The sequence below is a fragment of the Anabas testudineus genome, chromosome 4 (assembly GCF_900324465.2).
Source record: "Anabas testudineus chromosome 4, fAnaTes1.2, whole genome shotgun sequence".
Lineage (NCBI taxonomy): Eukaryota > Metazoa > Chordata > Actinopteri > Anabantiformes > Anabantidae > Anabas > Anabas testudineus.
In genome coordinates, this window is record NC_046613.1 from 25,735,702 (window position 1) to 25,754,575 (window position 18,874).

Consider the following 18,874-nt stretch of genomic DNA (forward strand, 5'->3'; position numbering starts at 1 on the left):
TTAGTTTAGTAAAGTTTCTGTGAAGTTCTTCAGTCTGTCCTCCACCACTTTACTACAACTATACCAACATCCATCCGTCCAGAACACAGCTCTTCAGCTCTTCCACATATCTGACTGTGAGAGTTTCAACAAAAGCCAAACTTCCCCAGTGAAGGAGTGTCCGCAGTGGGCGTGAGAGCACCGTGAGGCTGCTCAAAGTTAGGGATTCTACCTTCCACTTGTTCATCATTCCGATCAATGGCTCTTATTCGGTTTGGAAACCTCGCTATATGCCCAGGAAACCTTCAAATTCTAGCTTTTGTTTGTGAAGTTTGGTGTGGACTTGTGTCCGCAGAGAATGGCCCGTTTCGATGCTAACTCGGCTAACTTAGCTTCCTGCTGCTACCGCAGACACAACTTTACCGACAGCTGAGCTAAAAACAACAGCATCGGCTGCTCTCTGTAAAAACATTGCCCGGCGATGTTCTTATGTTACCGTTCTCCGGTGGGCCTGAACCCGTCAGAGCTACATTTGAGAGGAGTGGGAGCTGGAACAACTCACCCGTCCATTGCACAACACGGAACTGCGGAGCAACAGGTTCCAGCCAGCGGCCAGCACGAGCCCCAGACACCCAGTTATAAACCGACAAAATGGCGTCCGGCTCCAGGAGCGATCTGATTGGACGACCGACACAGTGGTAGGCGTTCCACACAGGAGCTGCGTGCTGATTGGCTTGTTGGACTCAGAGCGCCACAACAAAGGCGTCAGAGGCCACAGATCAAAGGTTGTCTATAAGGACAGCTGACGACTCCGTAGAAAGAAAACGGGCCCAGACTCACTCTGACTCAGGGGACACTGCACTAGTAGTAACTAAATATTGAGGCTACTTTTACTTCACTACATTTGTAAGACAGTTTTAGTCACTAGCCACTTTGCAGGTGTCTTTTAATGTGGGAGGGGGTCTTTTACCTGTCTGTATCCAGTGGCCTTGCTGTGTCATAATCTGGCCATTTCCAGACCCCTCGGCCCCCAAAGATAAGCTACAGGTCTGCTCCATACAAATAAACACTGTACACAACTACAAACTGCATATTAAGTAACTTATTATACTACCCATTCAGTATATATTTGAGTACTCCTTCAGCTCTGCCTCAGCTTTCAGAAACTGTGTGACTAGTCGAAGTTGTCCCTGTTTGTGTCATATTGTTTCTTCTTCAACACCGTGTGGAGAAAACAATAAATATAGTTATAAAGCTCACTGTGATACATGTTCTGTTCATACACTATAAATTTATCATAATTTGAAACCTACAGCAGAACATCAACAAGGATGGGTCCTTCTCCATGGACAGATCATGACATGCTCATTGTGTATATACATGTAAAAGGGTCCTGACCCCATTTACAGGGCAGAGACCCCAAAACCTGACTGAGACTAAACTTTTGTGTCTCTGGAAGTGGACAGGGGACAGTGTGAGTGGCAAGTTCCAGGTTTGTGTCTCTGCTGGACTCAGTGTCAGGTGACACTAATAAATAATTCCTCTACGTGCTGCTTTTCAGGAAATTACTTTGAATGTTGGGAGGTGATTCAGGTGCTCACACATTAATAATTCAACACAGAGAAACAAATCCAATGTTTCACCTGTTGTTAACTGGCAAACTGCCCAATCACCACAAACATCTGCCACTTTTTGTTTTTGAAAATTGTGCAGTATGTTTACAAGTGAGGTTACCATATAAACCCTGCAGTGAGAAGAGTCATGGTGAAGTAGGAGACATCTGGCTCTGAGAAGTTCAACTTTCAAAATGAGATATTTTGTTCAGTTACGGTTTGTTATGTCTCATTTCTGGAACAGGCCACTGCTCACTCTGTTGGCGACTGACTCACATTTTGTGTTGTAATTATACAGCAATTAAACAAATTGGTGTCACATTCAGGTCTTCTTTTCAGGTATTCTTGAGCAGTCTGAACATTTACTTTGAAAAATCATAAATATTCACCAGCTGAACCTTCCATTAGTAGAAAGAAAAAAAGCAGATGTTGCAGCTACACATCAGAAAAGAATGTAACAGGAGGAAATATTAATAATATTTAAGATATTTATTATCTAAAATATACATCTGCAAATTAGCTAAAGCTCTCAGATACATGGAATGGAGGGAAAGTTCTTATAGTCTTGCAGTGGACTATAAGAAACAGACATATTAAATGGAAATACTCACGTAAAGTAAAAATATCTCAAAGTTGTACTTAAATACACTGTAGTTACTTACTGCCACTGTATCCGGTTGGGGGTGGTGTCGAGCTTCGGTTTCTTAAATCTACCGCACACAACTCTAGAAGAAGAAACGGACGAAACGCTATTGGTCAGACTCTGTGTGAATACGCTTCCTATTGGCTGGTTGAGTTGCCCCGCCAGTGGAGTCCAGAAACAGCGGCACAATTAAACTGCTGCGAACTTTTATGTTTTGTAGCTTGTTTGCGGTAGATTTCACCGGCAAACTACAGGAAAGTCGCTCCAGAAAATCTGTGATTTTATTAACGATCGGTTAATGTCTTAGAGGCCCAGTTTGTTTCCGTTTGTTAAGCTAACCGAGCTAAAAGACGGAGCTGATGCCACCCAAGTCGTTAGCTAACCTGGCTAACTAGCTTTGGCCGAACGGGCGGCGGTATTTTCCGTTAAAGTCACCGATCACGGCATCATTCGTTCGGCAACAGTAGCGATGAGCTTCCCGGTGAATCTCCAGGCTTTACCGACTGGAGTTTTGGAAGAAGTTTTTACTCCAGAGAATGTGAGAGGGCGGTAAGTTCATGTTTAGCACAGGTTTAATATGATTACACATGCTGTGCTTGGACTCCTGTGGGAAGTGGTGTAAAGTTACTAATTACACTTATCCAAAGGTGAAATCCTTTAACGGGTGATGCATAATTCATGTTTACACATTAATGCTTCAATAAGTATAATTCAGTAATTCACATATACTGTTCTGCATAAATAATATTATATTAATAAATATTAATTCGATTCAATTAGATTTTATTTGTATAGCGCTTTTTACAATTGACATTCTCGCAAAGCAGCTTTACACAACCAAAGAAACTATGGAAGTTTACATGAACAGTGAATGTGTATGAATCATAATAATCAGATTGTCCCTGATGAGCAAGCTGAAGGAAGCACATTTATCTATACATTAGTAAAATTTGGTGCAAAGACCTTGGTACTTTTACTTCATTGTTTCCAATGCAGGGCTTTAAATGCTGTTTTTATTCCAAGCCACGTCTATAATTCAGTTTTGTTTTTGTATAGCGCCCATTACAACAGAAGTCATCTAAAGGCACTTTACAGTGTTTAAGGTTTCAAACCTTGCAAAATATAACTGTAAACAGAATTATATAGAAAGTCCAACAACCCCACTGGGCAGCACCAGGAGACAGTGGAGAGAAAAAAACCCTTTTAGAGGAAGAAACCTCCAGGCTCTGGGTGGGCGGCCATCTGCCTCGACCGGTTGGGGTGGGTGGAAAGAGGAGATGGTGAGAACAGCAGTCAACAAAAAACAACAAGCAGCAAAAACACTGGACAGATTGGTAGGACCAGTAACTGGACTCTGGAGATATACAGCTCCAGGCCGAGGATACCTGCAGAGGAGAACAGAGAGAGGGAGACAGAGAGGAGGAAACACAACTACAGGAGAGAGAAGACACAAAGTTAATGACATGAAATGGTAGAATTTGAATGGATCAAGGAGAGAGGAGAGGAGCTCAGTGTATCAGTAGAGGTCCCCCAGCAGACTAACCTATAGGACCAGTACTAAGAGATGGTTCAGAGTCACCTGATCCATCTCTAACTATAAGATTTATTAAAAAAGGAAAGTTTGAAGTCTAGTCTTAAATGTAGAGAGGGTGTCTGCCTCCAGAACCTGAACTGGGAGCTGGTTCCACAGGAGAGGAGCTTGATAGCTAAAGGCTCTGCCTCCGATTCTACATCTGGAAACTCCACAAGTGAACTTGCAGTCTGAGAACGGAGAGTTCTGCTGTGAAAATATTGAACTATGAGGTCTTAAAGATAAAATGAAATGGAGACTGATTATTAAGTCTTTTATATGTGAGAAGTGTTTTACAGGGAGCTAATTTAGGAGAAATATGATCACATCTCTGTGGTAACACAGAGAACAACATAAAGAAACATACGAATACTGATACAACAGAAGACATTCATTTTTTTCTTTTCCAGGACATGTACAAAAAGCAATTTCCTGATATCACCTGTGGCTTTATGAAAGTGTGACAGACAATTTTAGGATTTCTGACACATTTATAGATCAGTTTATTAATAGGTTAGATGACAGAAAACTAAATATAAACATCCATATGCAAACTGTAAAAGGTTTTAGAAAGATTTTTTTTTTAAGATTTTACTTTTAGGACTTTTAGATCTTATAACTGTTCATGAGCCTCCAACCTCTAGTTGAAGCTGTGTGTGACCTACTGGCTGAACTGCATTCCACAAACTGAACATAGAAACACAAAACGGAATAAATAACATGAACACGTTCCCTCTATGCAGGAGACCAGGGTTTGAATCCCGACTGTGGCCTAGCTCCAGTAGGGGTCCTTGGGCAAGACCTCCTGACACTTACCCTGCTTTGGCCTTAAACCTAATTTTTAAGTCGCTTTGGATAAAAGCGTCTGATAAATGACAAAATGTAAACGTTTTTCTTAGTCTTATTTCCTTCACTACACAGAATATGTGCAACAATAATCAAGGTGGTACTCTCTCAATACTCAAACTACAAACAGAAACTGACCATATTTTTCTTCTGAGTTAAAAGAGGATTACAAATATACAGTCCAGCCTAGTTTTCTGGCGGCAGTTGAGACCTATGCACAGTAACTGTAGTTAAAGCAAGCATTTGCCATGACACTTAATGTCTGAGAGGAGTTGTTGATCTTACTGGTGTGGTAGCTGCAACGTAGGCCACTGTTTTCTCAAAGTGCTTATATATTGTTCATGTCTGCCATTTTGTTGCTGTTTGTTTCCACTGGGTAACAAAAATGCTGCCACATAAATGATGTCAAAGTGGTGGGGATAGCTACATGGTAATTTTGACTTTCACACATACTGCCTGCTACTCTTGTTCTGTTGCTTATATTGCTGATAATACAAGACCGACACATACTGATGAGAAGTAAGACTTGTTAATTATTACCACATTATATTTTCTGTTGTATAGAACCTCTGTGAACTATCTCACTCCGCTGAGTTTCCCCAGATCCAGATCAGCTCTGTGGGACGGCAGCCCAGCAGGAGAGAAGCTGCGCCTGCACCTTGGCTCTCACAGGTAAGCAGACGCCTGCTGACCAGTTCATAGGAAGGAGATGTGATTGTGGTTTAACTATAGAGATAGCATCTGTTGTGTTCAGTGTCTTGAAAATAGTCACTGTATTGACCTCAGGTGTTCACATGGATAATGTCCCACAGAGGGCAAACAGACCTCTGAGGTCGTCACACTAACTTCAGGTGGGGGTTTTAAGACTCTGGTAAAGGAGACTGTGTGTCTCTTTAGGAAGCCTCGGTTGGTGCTGCTGGAGAAAACTCTGCGTCTGGCTCAGCGTCATGTCCGTCACAGCAACAAACCACACCTCCATGCTTTCTTTTTGGGATCAGTGTCTGTCGACTCAGGTGAGACTTCACCTGTGTCTATCCTCAGCCCTTAACAAAAATGGCCACTGATATTTGTTTTAATCACACTGTAGGTCTAAAATGTACAAACTTAGAAATGATGTAACTTTAGGTATAAAGTGAGAGGAGTTTGTTTTAACTGAAAAGAGGGAGTTCATTTCAATCTGCCCAGAAACACACAGCCAGCCTCAGTTTTTTATTTTTTTTATTATTATTATTTTTTTTTTTTTTGTTAGTTTTTTTTTTTATTCTGGGAAACACCTTATTGGTATCAGGTAAGTGTTCACATGTACACTTCATGTAACACTTACCTGACACTAATAGTGTCTATTGTACACAGCTGGGATGTCCCGTCAAAGTGATATAAACATCATAAATTCACACTATAAAAAGTTGTAGGTTTCCTTATGTCTGTGAAAACTATTAAATGGTGTATTGAAATTATCTTAAAGTTAAATTCTGAGACCGTGATATGAAGTCCTGTCCTCTGTGTCTCTCTCTTGCTGTGGACCAGATGAGGAGGGGGTCACTATAACTCTGGACCGGTTTGATCTGGGTCGTGAGCAGACCACAGGCAGAGTTCCCTCTGCTCTGCTTCCTGGAGACGTCCTTGTTCCCTGTTTGTTCTCCTCTCAGTCTGAGTCTGTGTCAGACTCTTTCGTCCAATCAGAGGCTGAGCTCCATCACCACTTCAAGGCAAGTTTGACACCTGTGGGTCAGAGGTCAGTGTGTTGAGCTTGAGCTGCACATTTGTGTTCTGAAACAGCTGTTGGTTACAGTTTTTGCGCTACCTCCGTGGCTTTTGAAAATAAACGCCCTATCTGCTCTGACTGCTATGTGGACCTGACCTGGCCGAGGCCCAGATGAACCCCAGTGAAGTCTAGCCTTCATCATGAAGCTTTATTTGCACTAAATCAAACAAAGCAGCAGAACACACATTAGTTTCTTCTTACACAGCCGCTGGGATCCCAGTAGAACATACGTGACGTCCAGTGTGACATATCAGAAATAGAAAGTACACTGGTGTCGCAAGTGAGATACTGTTTGGCAGGTTTTTTTGCTGCTCTCACACATTCATGTCGCGATTCAGGCTCAGTTATTGTGTCATGTTTAAGATGTTATGATTACAGTCATGGATTTGTGATAAGACGTGGGACAGAACACATGGCAGGTTGCGAAAATAACAAGCTGTCAGTAGCAGGAGGAGGAGATTAGTCTTTAATTATTAATGTCATTCGATTCTTACAGTTGGCTCAGGACGTCTCTTAATAACTTCAGTGTTTATCCTGTCGCTCTGCTCTTTTACACACCTGTGTAGAATGGGTCTGGAGCTGGATGTTTTTTGTTTTACAGTAAATGATAGCTGACTGAATCTCTGTGTCTCAGGTATTGCAGCAGTTTGTGAGCAGCAGACAGACCCTGGATCTGTCTCAGCTGTTAAAGGTCAGAGGTCATCTCGTCTGCTCTCAGCAGTCTGACGCAGCAGCGTTCTGTCTCAGCTGGTCGGCCATCTGTCCATCCATCAGTGTGGACGTTCAGCCAGTTCGAGCCATTCCCATCATCCCCACGGCTCTGCTGAGGAGCCTGACTAATATCAACCGTCCGCTGCATCCCAGCTCCACCCAGCAGAGAGGGTGAGAACGTGTGACCTTCAGCACAAGACGTCAGGATCCTTCTAATGGAGCCCGGTCAGGTTTCAACTGCTGTTTGTTTTTCCAGGTTTCTGACCATGGACCAGACCAGGAAGCTGCTCCTGTTGCTGGAGTCTGATCCCAAGGCCTCCACCCTGCCACTGGTCGGGCTGTAAGCCAGATATTTTCTGTGTTGTTTCATTAATTAACAATCAGCCAGAAGCCTAACAAAGAAATCTCTTTACAGACAAGATAGTTGTTGTTGTTGTTGTTGTTGTTGTTGTTGTTGTTGTTGTTGTTGTTGTTGTTGTTGTTGTTGTTGTTTCATCATCAAGTATGTGTTCCGGGTCCAGTGCAGCTCAATTCAGAGGATTTACTAGTTTAATTGCAGACAGCGGTTTATTTTGTGTTCAAACTAAACAGATACAGCTGTTTTACAAATGTTTCTGCATATGGTGGGGGGTTCTTTATACTATAACAGTTTTCTTAAAATGTTATATTTAATACTTTCAGCCTGCCTTAAGTATTGCAGGATATCGCAGTTTGACCTGCACTGAAAAGAAGTATTTGGGCCTTGTCCCTCATGTGCAATGACTTCTCCAGATTCTTAGAATCTTTTAACAATATTATGAGAAAAGTCATTGTTAAATCGTTAAATTGTTTGCCCACACAGTCTTTAACAGAGTGCTGAAGCTCACACCTCTGACTCAGCTTCTCTGAAACTCTTTTTAAATCCAATTCTGCTTCTCGCCTTTTGACAATCAACCTCGTTAGTTGTCACTTTACATCAACTTTTACAGCATCTCAACAATTTTGAAACGGGTTGTAAAAAACAACTCAATCGTTTATATAAATCAGCAAAGGCCCACATAAACACACTCTTTGCTGTGCCTTTCTTCATAGTAAATTATTTTATTTTTACAGCTGGCTGAGTGGAGTCACACACGTCTACAACCCTCAGGTTTGGGCCTGGTGTCTGAGGTTCCTGTTCAGCTCTTCCCTCCAGGACAGGTGAGTGATGCCGCTGCTGGTGATAGGAGATCTAAACATCCTCCAGAAAGACATGAAGATATTCTGTTAAAGAGGCACTTCATCAATTTTCAGATTGTAGTTTGTGGACATGAATGTGAATCATGTCCAGATTGTCTCATCTCTCATTTTATACATCAGTGGTCACTATCAGGCAGACTGCGGTCCGGATGCGAACCCAGAAGCTGTCCCATACTGACGCGCAGCTACAGACCAAACCGAACGTTTTGATTCAAAATCTAGCGGGGCACCTTAATTTTAACTGGCACGGTGATCTTTACGTTAAGTATTTAGTGGACGCGAGAACGCATGGGCCAATTGAATGCGAGTTAAGCAATCCCACGTGACTTCACTTAGCCAATCAATTCTGTGGATCACAGGCGGTAAAATTAGCGACTCAACGGTAGATGAGAGAAAGTTTGAGGTTGGAAAGGAATTTATAAAGAAAGACGGTGATAACAGAGGAGAGAGATACAGACGAGAGAGAGATACAGACGAGAGAGAGATACAGACGAGAGAGAGATACAGACGAGAGAGAGATACAGACGAGAGAGAGATACAGACGAGAGAGAGATACAGACGAGAGAGAGATACAGACGAGGGAGAGGGAGAGGTACAGACGAGGGAGAGGGAGAGGTACAGACGAGGGAGAGGGAGAGGTACAGACGAGGGAGAGGGAGAGGTACAGACGAGGGAGAGGGAGAGGTACAGACGAGGGAGAGGGAGAGGTACAGACGAGGGAGAGGGAGAGGTACAGACGAGGGAGAGGGAGAGGTACAGACGAGGGAGAGGGAGAGGTACAGACGAGGGAGAGGGAGAGGTACAGACGAGGGAGAGGGAGAGGTACAGACGAGGGAGAGGTACAGACGAGGGAGAGGGAGAGGTACAGACGAGGGAGAGGGAGAGGTACAGACGAGGGAGAGGGAGAGGTACAGACGAGAGAGAGATACAGACGAGAGAGAGATACAGACGAGGGAGAGGTACAGACGAGGGAGAGGTACAGACGAGGGAGAGGTACAGACGAGGGAGAGATACAGACGAGGGAGAGGGAGAGGTACAGACGAGGGAGAGGGAGAGGTACAGACGAGGGAGAGGGAGAGGTACAGACGAGGGAGAGGGAGAGGTACAGACGAGGGAGAGGGAGAGGTACAGACGAGGGATAGGAGAGGTACAGACGAGGGAGAGGGAGAGGTACAGACGAGGGAGAGGAGAGGTACAGACGAGGGAGAGGGAGAGGTACAGACGAGGGAGAGGTACAGACGAGGGAGAGGTACAGACGAGGGAGAGGTACAGACGAGGGAGAGGTACAGACGAGGGAGAGGTACAGACGAGGGAGAGGTACAGACGAGGGAGAGGTACAGACGAGGGAGAGGAGAGGTACAGACGAGGGAGAGGGAGAGGTACAGACGACGGAGGGGAGAGAGGGAGACGAAAGAGAGGGGAGAGAGGGAGAGATGCAGACGACAAAGTTGCTAGTCTCAGAGCCTAGTATGACCAGTCCACCAGGATCCTGAGCCACAAGCTCAGTTCGATGTTACATAACAGTAAATTTGTAAAAAGGTTTTTGAATTGTACTGAATTAATTTGATTTGACAGTCAAGTATTGATTACCGTATATCCAGGCTACTTGATAATATATCACAGTAAATAGTTAGACATTAAAACCTTTGCTTCCAAAAAAATTTGTGTAATTTTGTGGACCTCTTTAAATTTTAGTTGAATGCCCCTGTTCTACATTAAAATACGTTTCTGCTTCAGGCTGAAATCTTGAAGTTGAGTCATGGCAACTGGACTTCCTTCTTGCAGACAAGACAAGAAGGAAGTCCAGTTACCATGACTCAACTTCCAGATAACTTCACCTGGACCACTGAGAATCTTCACCGACATACAGTACTTCAGGCTGAAAGCTCCTGATGATGTCACTGGGTTTTTCAGTTCAGACGATGCCACCTGAATACTACCATGTTTCCTCTGTTGTTGTGTCTGCTGTGTTTCAGAGTTCTATCAGAGAGCGGCTATTTCCTCCTCGTTCTGTTCGGTTCGACCCACAGAGCTCCTCAGTTCTTCCAGTGTCAAGGACTCAGACCAGGACCAGCAGCACAGCTGAACTATCAACTGCTGACTGCTCTCCAGTCTGTCACACTCCATCAGGTCATCATCACACAGTGATAAATAATTAGTGACATTTTTCCATCTGTGTCATCAAAAGTTCTGTCAGGAAGTCTGTTAACGTAGCTCAGTGATAAGTTTATCATTGATGAAGGTTTTCTGATGATGAGGTGTTTGGCCAACAGGTGGCGTCAGTGGACGGTCAGACTCTGCAGTGTGAGCTTGGTTCAGACAGTCACAGCAGACAGATGGAGGTCTTCACCAAGGCTCAGACCTCGTTCAACAGGTACCGTGTTTAACCTTTTCCAACTGAGCGGTGCTGGTCCAGAATTCTGACCACATGCGGTTGTGTATATGTGAACATAAGGCGCCTCCATCAAATCATAGGTTTGGTACCAGCTGATTCATCAACTGGTTTGAAATCTCTAGATCAGTCCAGCCCCGAACAAACACATTAAGAATTAATGTCTGAGCTGCCTCTTACAGACTAAACGAGTCTCAGCAGAAATTACAGTTAATCTGTTTTCGTCCTCAGGACCCCCCCACCAGCTGCTAGCCTGTCAGTCAGTGATCAGGACTCTGGAGTTGAGGATGAGGACCTTTCTCCACGACCGTCCCCGAGTCCACACGCCCCTGCTCAACAGGTCAGTCACGGGTTGAGTGTTCTAGTTTTGAATGACTCGGTCTGCTGACGGTGCCACAGTCACAGGTCCTCATGTTGTCAGAGGACACACGGAGCCCTGCTGGGATGGTTTCCAGAGACCCATCAGGTGATGTTGAAATCACTACGAGCACCAAAAACTGGTGTAGAAGTCAAAGAGAAAGACAAATGAATGAATCATCTTCAGTTATGGTGGAATGAAAACGCGTTGACAAGAAGCTTCAGCTGGTGATAATAATAATAATAATAATAATAATATCCATATTAGTAATAATCATATTAATAACAATAATAACATTAATAACAACAATAATAATAATAATATCCATATTATTAATAACAATAATAACATTATTAATAATAATAATATCCATATTAGTAATAATCATATTAATAACAATATTATTATTATTAATAATAATAAAGGTGATAATAATAATGCACACTATTACAATCACATGACGACAATATTTATTAATAAATTACATCCGTCTGATGTGAGTGAAACTCGGATCATAAAGTTTAACTTGTTGTTTCAGACTCGCAGAGTTCAACCATCTGTTCCTGAACTTTCTCTGCTCATCGACAGCAGCTTCATCACCAATCTCCAACCTCCCGCCTCCACCCACAGAGCTCCACCTCCTGCTCCTTCGACTGGAAAAATCACCACAACTACCTCCTCGGCTCCCACACCTACTGCTCCTTATCATCCTCTTCACCATCTCCACAGCACCCCCAACTCCAACCTGCAGCAGCCCTGCAGCTGCTGCTCCACCCACACCTATGACTGTACCCCCATCTTTTCTTCTCCAAGACTCCAGGCTGCTACTGCTCCTCCACCTTCCAATCTCCATCCAGCTGCTCCTCCACCTTCTGTCCTCCATCCTGCAGCTCCTCCACCTTCTGTCCTCCATCCTGCAGCTCCTCCACCTTCTGTCCTCCATCCTGCAGCTCCTCCACCTTCTGTCCTCCATCCAGCTGCCCCTCCACCTTCCAGCCTCCATCCAGCTGCTCCTCCTCCCTCACAGAACCACACTTTTCCTCCTTTCAGAAACCATCTAACTACTGCTCCTCTTTCCTCCAACCATTGTACTACTATGCTCTCCCATGAACCTGCTGGTCCTTCCTCCACCCACCAGCCTACTCCTCCATCTTTTAGCCAGCCCACCCCTCCGCTCTCCCATACGCCTTCTTCTCCTCTGTCCATCCACCACCACACTCCTTCTCCCTCCTCCCATTACTCTGCTCCTCCCTCCACGCTTCTCCTCCCTGCTTCTTCTCCACGCACCCATCCTCCTCTCCCGTGGTGTGGTGACTCCCCCTCCCCTGACCCATCCCATCCACCAGACCCTAAATCTCCCTCCTGGCTCACACGTCCCTCCTGTGTGAATCCGTGCTGCAATCAGGGGCAGGGACCTGTACAGTCGGACACCTACCAGCTTCTCCTCCACCAGGATCAACAGCTTCGCCTCCTGCAGGCTCAGGTAAAGGGAAACTCCAATGCTTGTGTTGAAAGTACAACATTGTTTTAGTGTCTCAATATAAATTTACAATAATTAATTCAGAATCTTCTGAGAAGAAAGTCAACAAATGAAAAGGATCAGACAGATTTTACAGTTTAACTCCTGTTCACCTTTTATCACCTTTTCTGATTCAGTTTCTAGAGGAACAGACGTGTTTGGTTTCTCTTTCACAGCCTCTTCAGTTCAGCTCAGTAAAGATGAGCTGTCTGTGTTCTGTCTGTCTGTAGGTGCAGATGCTGCTGGAGGCTCAGATGAAGCTTCAGTCCTCCAGTCAGCAAGACCCTCAGACGACTAGGAGCACAGCCAGCATTGCTGTGGGGACAGGTGAGACTGGTCAGGACAGGTGTTTAAAGGTCTCTGTTGGGACAGGTGTATGTGCTCACAGCATTGTACCGCTCACTATGTTTATGTCCTTACTGTGCTGTTTTCAGGAGCCAGTCTGTTGTGGGGGCACTCAGACCAGCTGCTCGCCCTTGAGGAAACACAGGCTCCTTTTCCCTCCTCTTCACCCACACCCTGCCCCTCTTTCTCTCCTAGCCAATCCTCCTCCTCACGTGACCTGTCCATCATTAAACCTTTGGGTGAAGCTGAGGATGATGGTGTCCCAGGTCAGGTGTCTCTCTGTTCCCCCTCCAGGCAGCACAGGTGAGACGACAGATTTAGAAATACCTTGTGATGTTCAGGTTGTCTGTAGTCCCAATGTCATAAAGGAGACATCACCTTTGAGTGCCTTCAAATGTGGCACAATGTCCACTTGGACTCATGATAAACTGTTCAGATTATGAGTCTGGATTATCTGTTTACTTACTAAATTTTACATTCATGTTCTGCAGAGGAGCCCCCTTTCTGGCCTTACAGCGACATTACTGTGTGTGGTTGCATTTCTATTTAAGGCTTGTGATTAAGACCTGAATCTGACTTTTGACTTTGTGTTTTTGTTCAGCGTCAGCGGTCTGCAGAGTCCAGTTCTGGGAGAAAGTGTGAGCATGTACAGACCTGCAGACGATCAGCAGAGCTTCTACCACAACCTTATGGTAAAACAAGTTCACTAAACATGTCACTAAATGCGACATTTAAATTTAGGCCATTGGCCAGACGCTTTTATCCAAAGCAACTTACATTAAGTGAGATAGATTGCAAAGACAACTAGATACAGCCTTATACAACTCTTACTTAATCTTTATTTAGATAGGAAGCATACTGAGATTTCTTTTGTGTGATGAGTCCAGTGAACAAATGAAAACAGTAGTGCTGATAATGCGGACAGTATCAGTTATGTGTTGGGTTGGGTTCAGCAGTTTTCTTGTCAAATGCACATTTACATTTCGTCAGACACTTTTACCTAGCGTGCAGAGTTCTGCAGCTTATTCATCCATTGTGGGATCACTGAGCTGAACAGTTTTGCTTGGTGTTGACTGTGTGGTGCTGGTGCCACTAGACGGCGTTCCCTGGTTGAGCGCAGTGGACGCGAGGGGATGTAGACCTGAATCGTTGAATTGAGATAAGATGGAGCTGTGGAGTTAACAACTCTGTAGGGAAGAGACAGAGCTTTGAACTTGATCCTTGCAGCCACAGGAAGCCAATGCAAAAATCTGAAAAGCGGTGTGACATGAGGCCTTTTTGGTTGATTGAAAATGAGGCGTGCTGCTGCATTTTGGATCATCTGCAGGGGTTTGGCTGTGGATGCCGGTAACCCCATCAGCAGAGCATTGCAGTAGTCAAGACATAAGATCAAGGCCTGTACAATGAGTTGGGTCGTGTACTCCGTCAGGTAGCGTCTGATCTTTCTGATGTTGTGAAGGTCATATCTACACAACCTCGTTCCGTGAAGGTTGGTCCAGATTTCTGGCCGTCTTAGCGGGGACAATCACCGCAGATCCAATGTACCCTGCGGTACAGAGAGTGTTGCGGGAAAGAAAGTCAGAGAGTTGATTGAAGGCTGCACGTTCCAGGGTCTTGGCCAGGAATGAAAGAAGAGAGACCGGTCTGTAGTTCTCCCCAAGGGAGGGATCCAGAGAAGGCTTCTTCAACAGTGGAGTAATCTGGGCCTTCTTGAACAAGGTGGGAAAGGTGCCTGTTGTGAGAGAGGTGTTGATGATCTGTGTAATGGCTGGTATTAGTGTTGGTGCAACAGCTTAAAGAAGAGTGGAGGGTATCGGAGAGCAGGTGGTCGGGCGATTTGAGGTGGATAGAGTAGAGACTTGAAAGTGGAGAACAGCTTTCTGGTGTCTGGCGTGCTGAGCTTGTCCTGGTAGTATTCAGTCTTTGCCCTAGTGGCACTGTGAAAGAAAGATTGAAGCAAATCCTGATAATCAGTTAGAGCAGGTTGAGACTTGGATTTGCGCCACTTCCTCTCCGCACTCCTGAGCACCGTGCGTTGTTCACGGATCTGGTCGGTGTGCCACGAGTTGGAAGCTGAAGGACGAGCAGGTCTAGTAGATATCAGGCAGAGACTATCCAGACAGAATGAAAGAGTATTGCAGAGCCTGTCCGTGGCTGCGTCTGTGTTAGAGGTGGATAGAACCTGCGGTGCAGAAACCAGGGAAGAAAACTGCTCCGGGCTGAGAGATCTGAGGTTGCAGCGGAATGTTTCCAATGCAGTGGAAGAATGCGACGGTCTAGAGATGAAGACTGTGAGCTGAATGAAGAAGTGATCCGACAAATGCAGAGGAGTGACAGAGATGTCATTCACAGTGCAGTTGTGGCCGTGTTTTGCGAAGTAATCCAGGTCTCCGTAAGTGCAAGCAGCTGAAGGGCTGAGCGTGTAGAAAAAGCTGTAATGAAGGTTGTTCACCGCCGACTGGCAGTTCCACAGGGCAAGAGAAAAAGACTTCCGGTAGCGAGGTGTTCTGGGTGAGGGGCCGCAGGTGGGAAATGCATCGTCCTTTCAGAAAACGCCATGTCCTGCGTCTGCGGAGGTGAACTGGAATCTGCTGAAAACACATTGAAAGAAAAGAAACAGGAGAACAGGCTTTCCAAAAGGGAAGGGGGTTAAAGTGAAGAAAAGAGATAGAAAGTGCAAAAAGGTTGGAAACCATGCATCTTGCAGTGTTGTTGCTCGGTGGACTCGCGCAGGTAGACTCGTCTTTACCCAAAGCGGTCTTCACACAAAGAGGGCTGAACACAAGGGCTGACGCTCCAGCAAAACAGGTGCTTTAATTATGGTCTTAATTGGCTACGGCTGAAACCGCCCCCTGGTAGAAACCAAACTAATTTTGATAGGTCACAGGTGTGAATGCTTGGTGATTGCTAAGCTGAAACTACCACCAACAACAGACCAAAACTATCTAACTACTATTCTTAACACTTATTGAGTCAGACTGACAAACAGGCTAAATCAGCAGACTGGAGAGAAATGACAGAAACTCTGCTACCTCTGAAACTAACAAACAAATTTCAAACAACCCTTACTTATTCAGTAGGTCTCCTGTCCTAGTTTGGTGCTTGTCCTTTTACAAATTTCAGAATCAAACAAAGTGAGGGAGGTTTGCAGGATGCCAGAAGGAGCCTGAGATCTGGAGACGTGCTGGTTAGTTTGCAGTAGCGCTGCTAGTTCAATTCAATTTTATTTCTGTAGCGCTAACAATTGTCATTGTCGCAAAGCAGTTTTACACAAGCAAAGAAATGATGAAAGTTTATATGAACAGTGAAAGTATATGAATCATAATAATCAGATTGTCCCTGATGAGCAAGCCGAGGGTGACAGTGGCAAGAAAACTCCCTGAGAAGGCAACAGGAAGAAACCTTGAGAGGAACCAGATTCAACAGGGAACCCATCCTCATATGGGTGATTACATGCTGTGTGTTAGGCAGCAGGCAGTCCAGTATAACTAGTTGATAACTAGTGTACAAGATGGCTTCATCCGCATAAAAATGTTTCTTGCTCTGCTCAGTAGGAATCAAAACATTTGATATTTCAACATCTAATGACTCGTTCACTTCGCTTTTTAGACTCAGCTGACCAGTCGTCTTCAGGAGTCCGACAGCAAACAGGAAGTGGAGGCTGACAAGTCCAAGAGGAGTAGTCTGTGTGTGGTTTCTGACTGCTCCCAGTCCTCTCAGACCTCCCAGACCTCTCAGTTGTCTTCCTTGTCCAAGAGGAAGCAGCAGAGTCCAGTAGGAGACCCGGTTGTGAGTGCCACCCTGCGGCAGCTGCGGCAGCTCGGAGTTGATGTGGATGAAGACATTCTGACAGAGTCAGGCAGAGACAGGCTCAGAACTGTGGAAAGCACCAGGTACTGAAAACGAAGTAAAGGAGTGAGAAATCACAACATTTAGACTGAAATTTGTGAGAAATGACAGTTCCCTCGCATTGTGACTGACATGAACGTTCAGTTATTAGTGAGATGCCTTCATGCAAATGGACTTACAAGTAAGGTACAAGGCAAAATACCTAAGTCAAGGAGACAAACGTTATTTATTTTTTTACATTTAAGTGCAGAGAAAGTTGTGGAAGAGTTCTGTATTCAGCAAGTTTTTTTTAAATTAAGAGTGAGGCTGATTAGTGTACAGAGGTGGGGAGGTTGTTCCACCATCGTGGAACCCCTGAGGTCAAAAGTTTAACCTGGGATCTTTTAGAGGTGAGGGGACCACAAGATGTGGTTCAATGGCAGAGAGCAGTGAGTGAGAGGGATTGTAGACCAGCGTGAGGGACTGTAGCCCTGGATAAAGGAGTTCAGTCGAGTCGACCACTCTGTAGATCAGAGTCCGGACTTTGACCCTGATGCAGCAGCTCCATGAGGCCAGTGGTGTAACGTGTCCTTTTTACTGATCCACATCAGTCCTCCTCTGGAGCTTTGATGGTGCAGCTGGTGACACCTTCAGTAAGACACTGCAGGAGTCAGGACCAGATATGAGCAGAGCCTGAACAATGAGCTGTGTTGTACAGTCGGAAAGGTCGGGTCTGATCTTTGTGATGTTGATGATGACAGAGGAGGTGTGGTCGATAAAGCTCAGCTGATCGTCACTGATCAGTACCAGGTTTCTGTCAGACTTGGTGGGAACAATCACTGTGGACTCTTCGTTGATATGTTAGATTCCATTCTTCTGTCTTTCTCTGGTCCTGTTGTTACAAACTGTATAAAGGTCAAATCACCTTATTTAGATTTTTGCTGTGGAAGTTCTGAAAAATATTTCAGTTCAAATGAATTTTGTCAGATTAGTGAATAGATAGACTAGATGGACTTTTATTATTTATCCAGCAAATTCTTATGTTTACAGCAGCAGAGGGAAACAGAAACAAGCACAAAAGGATCATTAGAAACAAACGGAACAAAATCTACAAATTTGATGTTTCTAAAGTTAAATACATTTTTCAGAATCGGAACAGTTTTTCACTGCAGTAACAGTGAAAAAGTAATAATAATAACTATTTTTTTATTATTTAATTTTCAATTCAATTTTATTTATAAGGTGCCAGATCACAACAGAAGTCACTTTACAGTGTTTAAGGTTTAAGACCTTACAAAGTAATTTATTAATCAAATAAACAAAAAAGATCTTTAACACCTTCACAGAACGTGACTTCGGGCCTGTGGCTCTACTTTATTTAATCTTTGATTCAGTGGAGTATCAACTGTAAAGTTTCAGTTACTCCTGAATCCAGATGTTCTGACCGGTTCCCTTGGTTTGGTTTCTCCCCCCACCCCCCCCCCCCAGCACTCTGGCAAGCATCTACCCGGCAGCGGTCGTGTCCAGACTGAGCGTTTCTGACCCAACAGTCAGCTCTCTGTTTCCTGGAGGCAGCGTGGATCTGAGTCTGGAGGCCAACGCCATCGCCTTGCGCTACCTGAGCGACAGTCAGCTCAGCAGGTTGTCTCTGGGAGCATCCACCCCCCGACCTGCCATCACCTCCTCCTGTGACTCCCTGTTGTCACCTAGCAACATGTCTTTGGCCACCAGGAAGTACATGAGGAGGTATGGCCTGTTCGAGGAGGAGGACGGTGAGGATGAAGAAGAGCAGGAGGAGGTCAGAGTTCAGGAGGCTTCGAGTCGACAGCCGCTCACCGAAGCTCTAAATGTGAAGCTCCTCCCACAGAGTCAGCTGATCAGAGACCTGCGACCAAAGATGCAGCTACTAGTTGGAGACGCCAGAACGAACTCCCCCACTGACAAGGAGAACTGTTCCAGCAAACAGACGTCTTTAATCCGGGCGAGCAGCCGCCCGACGGAGGGATCAGTGGGAAACATCCTGGATCTGAGCCGCCTGAGACAGCTGCCCAAACTCTTTTAACTCCACAGAAAACCTGCTGTTTGGT

The 18,874-nt window shown here is 44.9% G+C and overlaps 1 protein-coding gene across 2 annotated transcripts; it reads left to right on the plus strand.

Annotated features, from left to right (window-relative positions):
• Window positions 1-2,400: 2,400 nt before the first annotated feature.
• On the plus strand, window positions 2,401-18,874 carry stil (STIL centriolar assembly protein). 2 transcript variants are annotated; one of them, XM_026343038.1, is made up of 16 exons: window positions 2,401-2,784; window positions 5,216-5,323; window positions 5,549-5,664; window positions 6,179-6,360; window positions 7,051-7,298; window positions 7,384-7,467; window positions 8,220-8,306; window positions 10,322-10,475; window positions 10,619-10,719; window positions 10,969-11,077; window positions 11,634-12,578; window positions 12,845-12,941; window positions 13,049-13,262; window positions 13,561-13,651; window positions 16,569-16,852; window positions 18,276-18,874. In XM_026343038.1, the coding sequence occupies exons 1-16, from the start codon at window positions 2,705-2,707 to the stop codon at window positions 18,847-18,849; spliced, it is 3,474 nt and encodes a 1,157-aa protein (XP_026198823.1). In that variant the 5' UTR covers window positions 2,401-2,704; the 3' UTR covers window positions 18,850-18,874. The 2 variants fall into 2 exon arrangements, with proteins under 2 accessions (XP_026198823.1, XP_026198830.1); XM_026343045.1 differs by having other exon boundaries at window positions 5,255-5,323.

Bases quoted from the DNA above. Each gene is read 5' to 3' on its own strand.
- stil (XM_026343038.1), top strand. From the start codon at position 2,705: ATGAGCTTCCCGGTGAATCTCCAGGCTTTACCGACTGGAGTTTTGGAA. The intron at 6,361-7,050 runs GCAAGTTTGACA...TCTGTGTCTCAG, and splicing joins AGCTCCATCACCACTTCAAG to GTATTGCAGCAGTTTGTGAG. The intron at 10,476-10,618 runs GTCATCATCACA...TTTGGCCAACAG, and splicing joins AGTCTGTCACACTCCATCAG to GTGGCGTCAGTGGACGGTCA.